A 17,266-nucleotide genomic window follows, 5' to 3' on the forward strand; every position below is an offset into this window, starting at 1 on the left:
GCAGCCCACAGCGTACGATGTTAGAAAAGTTTGTTTGCTACCGATGGAGGGAGGTACGATAAATTATGATACCGCTAAAGTTTGAATTAAAAAACGTAATTTCTAAAAATTGTGTTTAAGATAACACCTTACTTTAAGATAACACCTGTTTTATGCTATGTCAGAATTTTGCTCCAATTTGGATCCATTTTTCCCACTTCATCTCTCTTTTTCTGCCTGGTATTTATTAATTCCAGCTTTTGCCAGGGTCTTTTCCAACCAACCAACAGCAAATTCTCATCAACGAGCGCTATGTCATCAACATACATCATCAGCCATAGAGGCTGGTCCTTAATGTATTACTTTATTGTCGTCGTTCAAAAATATTTCCACGCCTCGATCGATATGTCCTCAGGTTCAATGGCCTTTCTATTCTTCATGCGGCGACAATCTCGAATTTCATCGGGTGTTATTGGGGCAACAAGTCCGAGGTTAGGAGGTGGTTCGGGTGGGAGAGTATATAGATGCTGATTGTTCAACAGCTCCCGGAAGTAGCCTTTCCATTTCTCCTTCCCAGAGGCTTGGTTAGAAAGCAGCGCGAAAGTCCCTGTCTTATCCATTTCGCCCTCCTCAGCAATTAAGCAAATTAGCCAACTGCGCAGAATACATATATAATAGTGCGCAAGTAAGCGCAATAGCTGTTCCCTGACTCTCATAATAAGATGGGGCGTCAAATTCGACACGACTGGTAAGAGTTCAGGTTCCAAACCATCGCTTTACGTGATACAAGATTGTAAACATTGCCAATATCCAGCTATAGTTAGCTACTAGACCGACGACGCAGTTCTGTATCAGTATCACTAAATAACACAGATTGGATTTCTCAATTAAGGCAATCACTAATGCAATTTAATATATCATTTATCACGGGATGGCTGATGGTGAGATGACTTGCATATTATATAAATGCTTGTTGCATTTTTTTTATGCTATTACTATTAATACAGCGCAACTCAAAATTTATCTTAAACTTCTTTGCTTTTTACATAATAAAATATCCTTAGGATTAATTATACTATTTACTTCTGTTTTTTAATTTTCAGTTGACAATCACTGTGACCTGGTCACTTGAACTAACGTCCGGTACTTTAAGTTCTTTTAGTAAAAATAAAAACCATCTCTAACATATGTGACCATTTGTTACGACTATACAAAGGAGGTTCTGTACAGAACAAAATTTTAAATAAAAATAAGTGCTCATTTAAAACGTAACAAAAGTATTCTGAACAATGAACGTACTGTCTAATTTATACCGCGATGGAGTTGGACAGACAGCCTGACGCGTCACCTTTTACCAGAAACTACGGTAGCGTTAAACGTCACGTGCATTTTAGTGGTCTAAGTTGAAAAACAAATTTAACTTTCGTAATAATTTTAATAGCGTAAACGGATAAATTGAAAAGGTTAGAAAGAAATCTTGATGGAGGATTTGGAGTTCAAATCATAGTATGAAAAACTTACTATGTTTTTTTAAGTTTCGCGGGCGACCACTAGTATAGAATAAATCACGTGATTAAAAATGATATACAAACAGTTCGACGTCGAGTTTTATTTATTCTATAAATCATACTTCAGATAATTTTCAATTGTAATCCGATAGACTCCATAAAATGCCAGACAAGAGACTATTTTGACAAACAAATTCAAAATATTTCCGCTAGTTTAATTTTTATAATTTATCTTGTGTTAACGGCCCAGTCACAAATCTAATGGTCAGCTTATATATCTATTGATCACAAAGTTCTGCATCCAAATCCCGAATCGATCAAATTATCGGTAGCCATTGCCATACATTGTAAAATAAATAAAAACCAATAGTCATGTCAATAAACGCAATTGGTGAAACTTATTTTGATAACTCTTAATTTCGATATTACATCTACCGACCAACCGTGACGTAAATATTGTCAAAAACTCGAGATCTAGAAGTTTTGAATTGTAACATGTTTATTAAATCGTTATTTCGTGTCTCTTACACCACACTTCAACACGTCTATGGCAGTGCTTAAAGGAAGGTTTTTAAAATATCTACTCAGTTCTATTTTGTTAAATTTTCTAAATTAAATTGACGTCGATTATTTTCAACCACCAAAAAGAAAGAGGTTGCATGTTCGACGCATATGTTTTTTTCAGCGTATTTATCGATATCGTACAGTGTGCCACAGATCTGCAGATCTGCAGAAATTAGATAATCAGAAGAAAAACAGGAGGTAGCGGTACAGCTTGCAAAATTAGCAGGCTAAAGTGGCAATGGACTGGCAAAATAACGTTAGCCGTTGGAACATAAGGGCCCTCTAGCCAGATGGAGCGATGACCTGAAGTAGAGCAGGCCCCGACGACAACTAACCGCCTTATGAGGAAGGTGGAGAACCGGATGATGTAGATCGGCTGATGATTGATGCTTTTTTGAAAAGAGAGTATAGTTGTATCTTTTACCAACATAAAATCTGAATCGATTGCTAGAACTGTCTTCAAATAATGCTTTTCGAGACTTTTTTTTCTCAGATACTTGACAAAAAGTCAGAGAACTTGTCAGAAAATATAATTTGGAATTATTGTTATTTACCATATTTACATATAACCGATGATTTCGGGTTCAAACCCAGGCAGGCACCACTGAATTTTCATGTGCTTAATTTGTGTTTATAATTCATCTCGTGCTCGGCGGTGAAGGAAAATACCGTGAGGAAACCTGCATGTGTCTAATTACTATGAAATTCTGCCACATATGTATTCCGTCAACCCGCATTGGAGCAGCGGGGTGGAATATGCTCCAAACTTTCTCCTCAAAGGGAGAGGAGGCCTTTAGCCCAGCAGTGGGAAAATTTAAAGGCTGCTAATGGTAAAAAAAAAATGATTTCTCTATAGTTATTTGAATACCGCTGATACTGATACATTAGTAGTAGGTGTATTATCCTAAAGAAAACTTATTAAGGGTGATGGTGGTGGTTAAAATTCACGTATTCTAACCAGTGGGCTACCTTATCATCCCATTGTATACATCCCAATAATTCCTACTATTATAAATTAAACGTAAATATGGACATTTCGTACTCGATTATACATAAAGGGCTGGAGGTATTTGGATGAATTTTGGAACAGATAGCTTACATTGTTAATCAACACAAAAACTACCTAACCCCTTAATACATGCAGGCGAAGCCACGAGCTGAAACTAGTTGAAGAATATTAACAAAAACAGAAGCATGATAGTCACTTCTCTAGTCTCGCTAAAAAATAGAAATATTACATTTTTACGGCGTAACACTCCAATACTATTTTAGGCAATAAATGACATATATTTTACGATTTGGACTTACATCAGATAAGGTCATTTACCCGAATTCGTTTTTTGCGATAAAAACTTACTAGTTGTAATCTATTTTCTTATATTGTTGATATTTATAGTCAGTTATTTTGTAAGCAATATATAAACTATTTTTTAACAAATGTACGAGTTTCATTTCTTTGCCATATTGATTAATATTCTTGTGACAACCTCTTTAATCTGGTGGTGTACTTATAGTCAATAGACCAGGAGTTCCTAGGTCTAAGCTAGCCGGGTCATGTCAATAAAATTAATTGGGTTCTATCAAAAAATTATAGTTACACACACATAGTTAACACTTCCGTTCCTTGAATAGCATGTAATCCCGTTGGTACGTCTATACTCTTTTCGATCTTCTCAGATTTACTCAGTAAAGGACTTTTTTTGCGCACTAGTGATTGAAAGTTATTCCACCACGCTGCAACAAAGCGGCTTGGCGCATACACATAGTGGCTGAAATAGCCCACGAAGACAAAATCAAAAATTAATTTATTATTATTAATTAATGTTCTTTATTTATAATTTTTGAAAATAAAAGATTATTTATAGTCGTCCTTTAAAAACTTTTTACAATAAAATAATACTACATATATACTAAAAACTCTTTTTTAATATTCTTTAAATGACAGATATTATCAAATTTGAAGTTTCTTCTATTCTAGAAGACTTCTTCTATCAAGTATATGTTTTAAACGAGAAATTATTTTCTTGTAATAAAATACACCAATATATTCGTCATTGGCAGAATAATCTGCGATCAACTAACGTAATATAACGCCAGCAAAAGAAAGAAAAAATCACGACCCTAAACGTTGAGAGATGGCTCGAAAGGGACAGGTATCTATACAAGATAACGTTGAAACCAATGAAGAACTTGAAGAATATCTAAATGCTAATTTCAACAAGCTTATATGTAAGTTACACGTCTTAATTTAAAAATCTCAAGTTTGTAAAACACTCATCACTGTTCAGATAATCTTGTTTGAGTTTGATCTGAATTGTTATATATGGATGGCAGCCGATGACATACGTCCGGCAAGTGCTTTTATATCGCTCTATTTCTTATCACTTGTAGCAACACTTATGAGCACGATACATTTCAAAACTAACTTTAAATAAATAAATATATTGGACAACATCACTGAACTTTTCTACATCGACTCGGCCGGGAATCGGACCTCGGAGTGGCGTGCTCATGAAAACCCGTGTACAGACTACTTGATCACGGAGGTCGTCATATTTGTCGTCACTTTACACTACCCTTTTTTTATTGATTACTACAAATGCTACACTGGTGTTCGCCAGTGATGTAAGATATTGCGAGGAAACCTGCGTTTGTTAGATAAAAGTCTGTCAAAAACTGTTACTTTACTTTTGAGTATCTACAAAAGCAATATACGATAAATCTTCTGAAGCAAACTTCTATAGCTACCCTAAGTAAAATATGATAACGCCCTTCTCACTTCAAGCGACTTTACATATTCCATACGATTTAGTAATAGCTCTGTAATTATATACTCTACAATCTTGATTAATATGTATTTATTTTTGATACAATATTATGCCACTTGACTATTTATATCCACTACCATTTACTTAACTTCTAACAACAACTTCACAGACATTCAGTACGCCATTTTTTCATGAATACCATTTAATCGATCGAGATCTCCACCAGGGATATCGCGTTAATCCCATTGGTTGAAAAAGTTATACAGTAAATATCAGAGACAGCGTTGCAGAACTATCGATAACTTGACTATCGATAGTTGACCTCGAAAACTATTCAGGATATCGATAGTACCATCAATACAATCGATACTATCTATAGTATCGATAGCGACGATAGTATTGACACGACAATACTATCGATATACTATCTCTAACACCTTAGCTATCGATAGTTTATCGATAGTGGACTATTGATATGCAACACTAATCGGAGTTTTAATATTTAAAGGTATGGAAGTGTATTCAGACTTTTGCGGTCACTGTCTGGCTACTGGTAATGCTATCCGGAAAGGTAAACTCGAAATAGGACAAGATCGTATCAGTATGGTAAAGGTAAATAAAAATATCATAGTAGCAAATATCATGATAATCTAATAAAGCACGCTTAACTTATTGCGTGTAATATAATTTAACAATTGTTTCAGTTATATATATAATTAAAACAATTTCACAATCACTTGCTTCATTTAAAACTATCTTGAAACAATACTATCTTGCAGTTTAATGTTGTATTTTGTTCGAGAGAATTTTAGTTAAATTTTATATATAATTTATATCTAATGAGATACATACATATATATGTATGCTTGTTAGCTACCAGATACTGTACATTATTTTATTTTAAATATATTATTATTTCATTGTAATGTAATCATATATTATGTTCATATCTGCCTTGTACACCCCTAACTCTTTCTATGTCTGTTTCTTTCCTCTACCCTAAGGTTGCCTGGAAGAGATCGCTGTTTAGCGATAAAGCCGCCTCTTGTGCATCTTTGTTAAATGTGATTCAACTTTATGTTGACTGGTGTACAATAAATAATATTTTGATTTGATTTGATTTGATATTATCTCATGGTCGGTGTAGTGATATCTATTTCTTAAGTTTCAATATTTACTAAGTATCAGATATCAAGAACATTTTATCGTCTTTTTTCTAGAAGAAAATAAACAAATTGATGAATATAGAATAAATAATTATAAACGTATTTGTTAGTAAAGAAATCTTAAAAAGGCTATTAAAACGATTTAGCTCACTACATATGATTATACTTTAATACGCTTTAAAGCATCCGATAACGAGAAAGTCTGGCTCCCTGCCTTCACTTGAACCCCAATTAGAGATAACGTTGTATCTCGAAATAACTATAACACTCTAACTTCAGGCGTTAGCGGACAATATCGATGCCTTATCAAGATTTAAGAATAAAAGTGAACCAACCTTCCTTTTTATTTTCGTAAGTAACTAGTAAGCTAGTACTCGTAGTTTGAGCTATAAGTAGAACCATTCTGTAAGAACAAGAACTCAAAACTTATGAAGAATATTATCTTAAGCTGTCAGAAAGCTAAATATAACATTTGATTATATTAATTATAACATTTAAAATATAAACGTCAACATATCACCTTTAGTTAGTTTTCAATATTTAACGAGTGAGAAACGAAGTGAGTTTTACAGAATAGCACTTCTGAAATGGTCAAGCGGACAAAATCTGGCTCACTGACTTTTTATGCTCTCTATTTCTATTGAGATTTATCGCTTATTCGATAGTAGTTACGGAAAACGGCAAGAAACACGCACGTCTAGTCTAAATGCATTCCTTTGACAAAGACGGCAATTTTTTTTAATTAATAAATTATATATTTTCAGAAAGGTAAATTAATACGTGCAATGTTCGGAGCGAATGGTGTGGAACTGTGTCGTATTATAGAAGAAGAAATAGGGCACATGCAGCGGGAGATAGACACGGGTGTTGAAAGACCGAAACAAGAAATAAGCGAATTATTACCGGAGGAAGCCGTAAGAAATTTAATTGAGTTATTTCAGGTTTTAAACGTCAGAATAAAACTATTGTCTACTAAAATAATAGTCACAGTATTCCATCTATACTGATGGTAGAAAAAAAACACGACATTACAGTTTTGACTTCGAAATATAAACATAAAAATTGACGATAAGTTCTACAATCACGTGTGTGAAAAATAAAATTCCTGTTTTTAAACAAAACATGCCACGATTACAAAAAGTTTTCCATTACGCATTCATATCCATTATTACATCGTGATTCTTTTGTTAAAATTTTAACGAACTCGTTACTTGGAAACATGGATCATGGATGTTACAACAATGATAAGTTAAATATGACGGATCATTTATTCTTAAATATCAAGTGTATTAAAATACTTGTAACATATTAAACTACTGATTCAAAAATGTAGATATACTATATCTGATTGTAGATTTTACATTGTTATCGGCTGCCATACTTTGGTACACGGAGAAGCCTTGGCGGTAACTTTTGGTCTAGTAGTTAGGAGCCTTTTTTATTGTATTGGTTAGGACGAGCATGGCCCATATGGGCCACCTGATGGTAAGTGGTCACCGCTGCCCATAGACAATGGCGCTGTAAGAAATATTAAAAATTCCTTACATCGCCAATGCGCCACCAACCTTGGGACCTAAGATGCTAACATCGCAGTTGTCTAGTCTCCTTTACATTAGCAGCCTGTAAATTTCCCACTGCTGGGCTAAGGCCTCCTCTCTCTTTGAGGAGCAGGTTTAGAGCATATTCCACCACGCTGCTCCAATGCGGGTTGGTAGAATACACATGTAGCAGAATTTCGTTAAAATTAGACACATGCAGGTTTCCCCACGATGTTTTCCTTCACCGCCGAGCATGAGATGAATTATAAACACAAATTAAGCACATGAAAATTCAGTAGTACCTGCCTGGGTTTAAACCCGAAATCATCGGTTAAGATGCACGCTTTCTAACCACATAAAAAAGTCGTATCCTTAACCAACGAGTACTTAAAGTAAATGTACATATATTATATTAAATTAGACAATGAAAATGAATAAGTAACTTTATCTTCGAAAATACGGATGTATGATTGACAGTTTAATAAATAGAGATTATTTTGTTTAATTTATAGGCGAAAATAAAGGAAGACCAAAAACTTGAAGAAAATTTCCGTGAAGCAGCTGAGAGACTTCGTGTGTTGACGATCGCTGCGAGAAAGAAGCGAATTTGTGAACGTCTTGCCAGATACGTTAAGGATTTGAATTTCATCCTATACTGGCCTCATTGTCATAAAGCTCATTTAGACTTATACGAAAAGTGGGATCAAATCAGTAAGTTGTAAAAAAGTGGATAAATGCATGGAAAAAAATTGGAGAAATACTCTGTATATCTCACGCTTAGTGGCAAACGAGAATGTCATGGTGTTAAAAATTCTGTTACACGTGTTTTCACCGAACCATAGTGGAATAACACGATGAAAAAGTCCCAAGCTATATGTCTAATCGTAGTCGTGAATAATTTAAATTAAGAATCTAAACATTATTGCATAAAAATAACATCCTGTGAATCCAACCGCTGGGCAGATTTTCATTCGAAACATTCAAGTTTTCTCACGATTTTTACCGCCCTGGCGAGATGAATCAAAAATTCTTGAAAATTCATTATATAGTTTTTTTTTCACTCCCAGACATTCAAGTAGCTGCTAAAGATACTATACAGATGACTGAAGAAGGTGTTAAGGAGGCTCTATACATGAGCGACGTGGATCCAAACGAGGCCTGTGTCTATGCCCTAATGAAAGACGAAGCTTTAGTTGTATTGTTTAAGATGTTCGACAACGATGATCGTGATTTCGTCAGTTAGTTTATTTAATTACATTACATTAGCAGCCTGTAAATTTCCCACTGCTGGGCTAAGGCCTCCTCTCCCTTTGAGGAGAAGGTTTGCATATTCCACCACGCTGCTCCAAAGCGTGTTGGTGGAATACACATGTGGCAGAATTTCGTTTTAAATTATACACATGCAGGTTTCCTCACGATGTTTTCCTTCACCGCCGAGCACGAGATGAATTATAAACACAAATTAAGCACATGAAAATTCAGTGGTACCTGCCTGGGCATAAACCCGAAATCATCGGTTAAGATGCTCGCGTTCTAACCACTGGGCCAATTCGGCTTATTTAATACATTTTTTAAATTTGTGTGAAAAAATTACTTGATGGTAGAATATTTAGCAAGCTAATTTAGATAGATACCCATCATATAATAGGTCCTCATCATATATTCTACCGCCAAACAGCAATTCTTAGTATTATTGTGTTCCGGTTTGAAGAGTGAGTGAGCCAGTGTAACTATGGGCATAAGGACATAACATCCTTAGCTTTCAAGGTTGTTGGCGCTTTGGTGATGTAAGGTATGGTTAATATTTCTTACAGCGCCAATGGAAGGTGAGGACCACTTACTATCTGATGGCCAATTTGCCTGTCTGCCTACCTATATCGTGTAAAACAACCAAATATCACTTTTAAAAAATTTAGTGACAAGTTACATTATCAGCTGTGGTCATATATAATTTCGTACCTACTCTTTATACCTAGAAGAAAACTGGCTGATTAAAAACAGAATCTTCGAGTTAAAAAAGACTTTATACTAATGTATATTCTCCTATTCATATATAATTACTACAGAGTCCTTCGGCATTGACCAAACTTGCATAGCTTTCTGCCGCACTGCATTTATTATATATCCTGAAAAAAGTCCGAAATGTATGCTTTAAAAAATTGGCTGTCTGTAAAGTCGGTGCACGGGCGATAATTTTACGTGATAACGTACTACTCGTACGCATGGGCCGATAAAGTGGAATAGAGATAGATATGTCAAAGCCGAACGCTAAGGCTGATCGTGCCTCTCTGTCTCTTGTTCCACGCTCTCGCTCGCACGCTTGACTCAGGCGCAATGAATAATGCTTTTTCGTGCGTGCAGACGGCGTTCATCGATTTACTAGACTAAGAAGAGTTATCACATCGAAATCCAAGTAATTGCACAAAACCAATAAATCTCCCTTTATTTATATATTTAATATTTAATAATAATAATCATCAGAGCTAATGCGACACACGTTGTACGAAGAGATCCCCGTACCCAAAGAGGACGTGCCTCCAGAAAAGCAAATACCGCCGATTCCGGCGTATGAACGTTATGCTAGCATTAGTAAAACGGCTAGAGAAGTCCGAAGGGAAAGGTATGAAGCCAAAATGCAGAAATTGGTACGTATCATATACGATCCTTTTGGAATTTCGTTGCTATCTTGTTTAAAGAACACGTACATACACCGCGATATAATCCGATATGCTTATGCATAACAATCGTTCATAGTTTTCGTTGATAAAGTTTTTAGAAGAAACAAATGATATTCATAAGGATAGAAATCAAAAAGAGTTTGATTCAACATGACGATCGTATTAAAATAAACTACCAGCCCATGAATACCACTGTCGAACCAGTGCCTCGCTTTTCCTTAAAATAAGAAATCAATATCAAGCAATACATTATTCAAGAATGCTTTTGAATTGTCATTTTGTAGAATTGTATTATTCGTTAAGCTACCACTGGTTCGGAATGTAGATTCTACTGAGAACCGGCAGGAAACTTAATAGAATCTGTATAAGAACTATAGTTGTACTTTAATTGTACGTCGTTTTATTGAATTTTATTGGTAAATAGGAATCTTAGTAATTCCTTAATTAATATGGACCATAGCTACTTCTCTTTAAAAAAAACAAATTAAATATGCTAGTCAAATTTAACGTATAAAAAAGCTTAAAAAACGAACACATTCTTTTTTTTCTTAAAAAAGTTCCGAAGCGAAAACAGTTTTTCGTAAATATTATACATTTGAGCTTTAAGTAATGTTTTTTCTGTAAACTTAGATAACATTTCATAATTGTTTATTATTTTGCAGCAAAATTTTGGTGCATTTACTGTAAGGTCGTTCAATTAATATTCGAATTTTGTTTTTTTTTTTTTTTATTAAAAGATCGGTAGGCGTAGTGGATAAAGCTCAGCTGATGGTAAGTGGTCACCTCCGTCGCACTGTAAGAAATATTAACTTTTTCTTAAATCGCCAATGCGCCACCAATCTGCCTGTAATTCCTTAAACTGGAACAATACTATACTAAGGAAAACAGTTTATCTTTAGAGTAAATAATGAGTGGACGATACCTACCCAAACAGGTTATCACAGAGCTCTATCACCAAATATTTAAATGCAAAAATTGTAATAGTTTTAATGGGTTAAAACTCATGTAAGATATTTTTGAATGAAATAAACATTTTAAGCGTGAAGAAAAAGAAGAAAGAGAGAGACTGGCAGCTGAACAGGCCCGATTAGCTAGAGAAGCTGAAGAAGAAAGACAGAGAATAGAGAAACAAAGACAAGAAGAGGAGAGAATGGCTAGAATACAGGCTGGGGTAAACATTTACCAATTAATCAATCTTCCTATTCAACAGAAGCTCATATTCTTTATTTTATTCAACTTTATATAACAAAGGAAGAACTTTTATATATTTTTTTTTATAATATTACCAAATGTCATGACGATCGGTTGAACGATGTAGAAAGTGATATATATTTTGACGACCTCCGTGGTCGAGTTGTGTACACCGGTTTTCATGGGTACGCCACTCCGAGATCGCGGGTTCAATTCCCGGCCGAGTCGATGTAGAAAAAGTTCATTAGTTTCAGTTTCCTATGTTGCCTTAGGTCTGGGTATTTGTGGTACCGTCGTTACTTCTGGTTTTCCATAACAAGAGCTTTAGCTACTTACACTGGGAACAGAGTAATGTATGTGATGTTGTCCAATATTTATTTATATGCTGCATCGCCCTGTAGTGGCGATTTATAAAGAGATTGGAAAGTTAAAACCCCTTCTGTATAAAAATATTTAATTTCATCAATATATATAAATAATAAGATGGCTTCGCTTGAGTTTCAGGGGTTCGTCATCAAATGTTAGGCATAAAAAGTAAGTTCTACCTGGAGTCCAAGCTTGCCTAATATTAGGTTTCATCAAATTCGGTTCAGACACAGAAACAGACAGACAGAGAGACATACAGAGACTTTTGCATTAAGATAACTTCCAACACTCAATAATCTGATTAACATGAAAAATATATTATTGTACATAATGTAATATAGCTACCAGCGGAACCTGAACCGGTACCGGGAGAAGAGACAGTTGAAGGCGAAGAAACGGAGGGTGCTGATACTGAAATAACCGAAGAGGTTACATATAAACCACTTATATCATTAAAAAAAATTACTCATTCGTTCTAACTGAGAAAAAATGTAATAGCTGTAGCTCGCAGAATTAGTTTCATTCTTAAAGAGTAGTATAAATCGTTAAAGTAAAGATAATATAAATATGACATTCATTGAAAATTCCTCATTCCAAAACTTTACGAATAATTTAGAAGAAAAAGTGGGAACGCATGGTAAATACTACAAGTAAGGTCATAAAATATGTTTTAGCCTGAGAATATAGAAGAATTGGTAGAAGAAGTAGAAGAAGAGTTCCACTCAGACGTAGAAGTGGAAGATGAGGAGTACATACCACCAGGTGGACTCTTCGTACCAGGACTGTACTCACCTCCGAATATTTTAGCTAAAGCTAACGGATTATCCTACTTTTACCCAAAGGTATATATATATATAAAGTATTTATTTGCGTAAAATTCATGATTTAATGGCACCCTTGTTTTGAGACAAAAATAGCTTCACCCTCGGATTATAAAAGAAAAACTAATAGAGCGCACGAGACATTATACTGAAGCAAGAAAAGTGCGTTCCCGTTTCCCTTTTTGTTAAAACGTCAAAAGTGCTGTCATTTTTTTTTTTTTTGACGCGAACACAAAGTCCCCTCGTTAGCAATACTGGGAATTTTCAGGCGCTTTTGATATTGTAATTACTTTTGCTGCTAAACTAAAATGTTTGCGCGCTCCTTCTACCTTTTCTTTATTAAATGAGTTAACTTTAACATATTTAAGTTCTTTTTTATGAAAGTGCTGATTTGTTAGTAATATTCAAGTGGTATTTTTTGGTACATATTCTTAATTTTGTGTTTCATTTATTTCTTCTAATTAATGTAAGTAAAGTGTAGTGTCATTATAAACTGTACACATGTAAATGCATAAATACAATTGTTTTCCTAATTTTTTAGGATTTCTAAGATGTTTTTTTTTTTTACTACTAACAGTATTTAAAACGGGATATTTACCATGTTTTTTATTTTTATTTGGTGGAGCTCGATATTTCGACATTATCTACGAATGTCTTGCATAACAAGATGTCTTGCATAATGTCGAAATATCGAGAATATTCTTAGATGTTTTTATGATTTTATAATGTTGTATCGATTATGCAATTCCTTTAGAGCCTATTATTTTAACAACAGTCGAATGCTTATGTTTAATTAATACAGATCGTGTCACAAATAACACCAATAGAATCAGAATATCTACCTCCTCACGTCCTAGTGATGTTCAGTATCGATAAACGTCATGAGGTCAAGGAAGTTATTGAGCAATTTCCTGGTGAAATACTTAATGTAAGTCCATAAATTATTCAATTTTGTCGACCTTATTACAAATAAGCCTATATAATCTATATACTTATTTGGTAACTTACGCAACTAAATTTTATATAGGATATACCAACTCTTAAGACAACGTTTTAAAATTAAAATATCATCAAGAGTTAATGAAATTGAAAACAATTAAATAAAACCAAACAATAAAAAAATCCGAGAGACTCAATACTTTTCAAACATCTACGCTTTCAACGTTAACTGTAGATATACTAAACGTTGAGAGTGACAATATATAATTGTCTTACAGCTGTGCTAAAGCCTCCTCTCCGTTTGACTACCGACCTTTGTAATGGTATCCAAAGTTAAACCTATAATAAAGCTTAACATTTACATGTCCTAGCTACATGCTTGATAATATTAATTAAAAAAAAAAAAACAAAGAGATTATAAAGAGCCGACAAAACATTTGCACTACTGGGCCACCTCGGTTTACTAACTATCAATGAACCAGCAAAGTATCTTAAGCAGAAACCTACGGTATTTTGTAGGCGTAGATTTACCAATCAAACTGGTACAACTGACTTGGGTATAACTATAAGTAGGATAATACAGGCCTACACTTTCAAAACCATAGAAATCAGGAACATTGCTTGTATTGAAGGCTACATGTGCAAACAGCTTCATCGTTAGGATGAAGTAATAAGGCATAGCTCTAGCGGAAGCCCTTGGACCGCAATAACTAGAAGACATATATTCTGAGACGTTGCTAAAATGTTACGTATTGACTGAAATTTCTTAGTAATATTAATATATGTTACGAGATTTTTTGGCGATTAATAATGTCATTGACGGAAAATTTTATTAAGATTTATTTACAATATTCCCGTATAGTCCCGTTACCAATTTTATTGGTATTGACTTTGAACGAGAGAAATATTTACCGAACGCTGAAAAATGATCGATTTAAAACATTTTACAAGCTTTTATTTACCTTTCTCTGTTAGTTTCGAGTTAGTCAAACATTGCAGTTGAATTTTAAAACAAATCCACTTAACTAATTAATATAAAATTTTTGGCGCCGATCACAATATACCTAGGATACCGAATTTAACACTTTTATTACATAGGTAGGCGGAAGGTCAAAATATGCCACCTGGTATGTGTTCACAATCGCCCATAGAAAATGGCGCTGTAAGAAATATTAACCATTCCCTACATCGCCAAAGCACCACCAACCCTGAGAACTAAGATGTTGATGTCGCTTGTGTAGTAACACTGGCTTTACATTTCAAACTGGAACACAACAAATCTGAGGACTGCTGTTTGACGGTAGAATATTTGATGAATGGGTGGTACCTACCCAGATAGGCTTGCACAAACCCATACCAAGTCAATGAAATAAGCAGCATGTTATTTATTTAAAGGTTCTTCTAAATCGTTTTTATTTTTATCAGTATGGCATCTTCATTGGTGACGACCCAAACACTGCTGAACACCTTGCTTTTACAATAAAACAATACGATAAGATAACGAGAGTAAGAAAACAGTAAGTGACTTCAATTAATATCTATTTTAATTAATGAGGAGACTTTTTTGTAATACTTATACTGATAGAACTGAAGAGAGAATGAATGGGAATTAATGAAGTGTATTACTAATGAATAGTTATGTTTTAACGCTGTATTCCCAATAATTTCGTTTGGGCTCGTAATGGACGATATACGAAAACATTTAATTTCAAAAGTTCCAAGTTAAGCTTGTTATACCTATGAGCTTTAAACGCATTTAAATATATTTTCAGAAACTTTCTTTCATGTCAGCAATAATATTAAAATATATATAATATATGTTTACTATTTAGTCATAAAATATTTATAAATATACAAATCTCCCTTAAGGTTAAGTTCTCTTATCGGTAACCATTGGTGAGAACGCTTGCATCCTAACTGATATTTCCGGGTTCAAACACACGCAAGTACCACTGAATTTTCATGTGGTTAATTTGTGTTTATAATTCATCTCGTGCTGGACGGTGAAGGAAAATATCGTGAGGAAACCTGCATGTGTCTAATTTAATGAAATCCTGCCACATTTATATCCACCAACCCACATCGCATCTCTAAACCTTCTTTCTAAGGGAGAGGCCTTGCCTATCAGGGAGATTTACATTCTGACACTTTACGTTTTCACCATAATTTCCTGTAGTCCATAACTCTTAATAATTTCAAGATGATATCAGGCACAAGTGTGATAAATGGTAAACCTATAGTTAATATATAAATGTATATCAGAGTTAGCACTGAAGCAGTTCTTTAAACATCTCAGTAAAGATCGTCTGGCCTTGATGGTGTCACGAAAACGGAGTCTTCCACTCCTGCAGCTCGCGGGATTGAATCCATGTTACATAAGCCACGACGTCGTATCAGGAGAGAGAGATTGTCTGACTCTTTTTCCAGTTGGTTACGGAGATGAGTATGAAGAAGAGGAGAGTGTTGCAGAAGAGGAGATCAAGGTTCATAATTTATTTAATTAACACTCAGAGCTTAAAGTATTGTTTTGTATAGAAAAGTATGTCTTAACAGAAAAGCAGAAGAGCACACAGAGCACACATACTAAAAGAAAAGCTTGTAACTTATGTGTATGTGTGTGTGTGTTTTCATAATCTTCTAAAATATTAAACTACGCGATGGATTTTAATTCGATTTTCATCAATAAACAGAGAGATTGAAAAGGTAACATGCATATACAATGTTTGGGATTAAATGAACAATGAAAAATAAGGTGTGTAGTTGACAATTACGAGCGACTTGACATTGAATCAGCGGCTTAGCGAACTATTTAATCGTATAGTTTTCATGTGATTGAACCACAAAAATATTGTCTATTATATATAATAGACTTCTTTATTCGCTAAAGCACAAACAACTCCAATTATTTCAACATAATTAAGCGATGTTAACTAAGTCAGTAAATATTTTAATTACAGGAAGTTGTATTGGCGCAAGAAGCGGAACCCGAGGTAGTAGTGTTTAAATTTCCTTGAAAAACACGTCATTTACGACATTTTTTATATTCATGACATAATTGTGTTCATTCAGTATAATTTTATTATTTTCTTTTATTCGCTAATTTAATTGTACGAAATATGTATTTACGAGCCCATTGCGATGGTGTAGGGCATCACTCGCGTCCATTAAAATATTCCCACCATTTCTGTGGTGAATGTTCATGCCATTTATTAACCAGTCACGGGGCTCAGAGATGACGTGATAGCGGCAGGTGCCAATCACAGCACTGAATTGCCGGTGACAAGACAATCTATTATACAAAACATATATGATGTTTTGTAAAATAGATTTTTCCAAATTAAAGCAAAACTTTTTTTTTTAATATTATTTTAATGTCTTGTGGTTCACGGTAGAATAAATGTCATAAACTGACGTTAACGTATACATATATAATATACTATAAATAATAAATTGACAAAAATTTACATCCGGTTCGGTAATGAATACCTGGGACCTGAGAAAAATCGGCGAAAGAAATTCAACGAGGTTTTTTTTGTTTTATAGTTATAGTTTTATTTATGTTTCGAAATATAATAATATATAACTTTTATAGGAGGACGTCGTCGCTGAACAAGTCGATGAAGAGGAAGACGAGGAAGAGGATTGAACCAATACATAACGCAAACTTGGAAGCCGTAGTTATGTTTAATGTAGTTTTACTTGTGTTTAATAGAAATTATGAATATAAAATACACTAAAATTTGATTTT

The 17,266-nt window shown here is 34.1% G+C and overlaps 1 protein-coding gene across 1 annotated transcript; it reads left to right on the forward strand.

Annotated features, from left to right (window-relative positions):
• The first annotated feature begins 4,186 nt into the window (after positions 1-4,186).
• LOC125074066 lies at positions 4,187-17,164 on the forward strand. The gene is made up of 15 exons (XM_047685290.1): positions 4,187-4,280; positions 5,328-5,431; positions 6,265-6,336; positions 6,750-6,899; positions 8,036-8,234; positions 8,591-8,761; positions 10,005-10,168; positions 11,241-11,372; positions 12,100-12,186; positions 12,433-12,600; positions 13,382-13,507; positions 14,944-15,035; positions 15,815-16,001; positions 16,476-16,508; positions 17,111-17,164. The coding sequence occupies exons 1-15, from the start codon at positions 4,187-4,189 to the stop codon at positions 17,162-17,164; spliced, it is 1,833 nt and encodes a 610-aa protein (XP_047541246.1).
• The last annotated feature ends 102 nt before the right edge of the window (positions 17,165-17,266 follow it).

The sequence above is a fragment of the Vanessa atalanta genome, chromosome 26 (genome assembly GCF_905147765.1).
Source record: "Vanessa atalanta chromosome 26, ilVanAtal1.2, whole genome shotgun sequence".
Taxonomy (NCBI): domain Eukaryota; kingdom Metazoa; phylum Arthropoda; class Insecta; order Lepidoptera; family Nymphalidae; genus Vanessa; species Vanessa atalanta.

Excerpts from the sequence above, each read along its gene's own strand:
- LOC125074066 (XM_047685290.1), top strand. The coding sequence starts at position 4,187 with ATGGCTCGAAAGGGACAGGTATCTATACAAGATAACGTTGAAACCAAT. Across the intron at positions 13,508-14,943 it reads TTCCTGGTGAAATACTTAAT|TATGGCATCTTCATTGGTGA; the intron begins GTAAGTCCATAA and ends TATTTTTATCAG. Across the intron at positions 16,509-17,110 it reads CGCAAGAAGCGGAACCCGAG|GAGGACGTCGTCGCTGAACA; the intron begins GTAGTAGTGTTT and ends TAACTTTTATAG.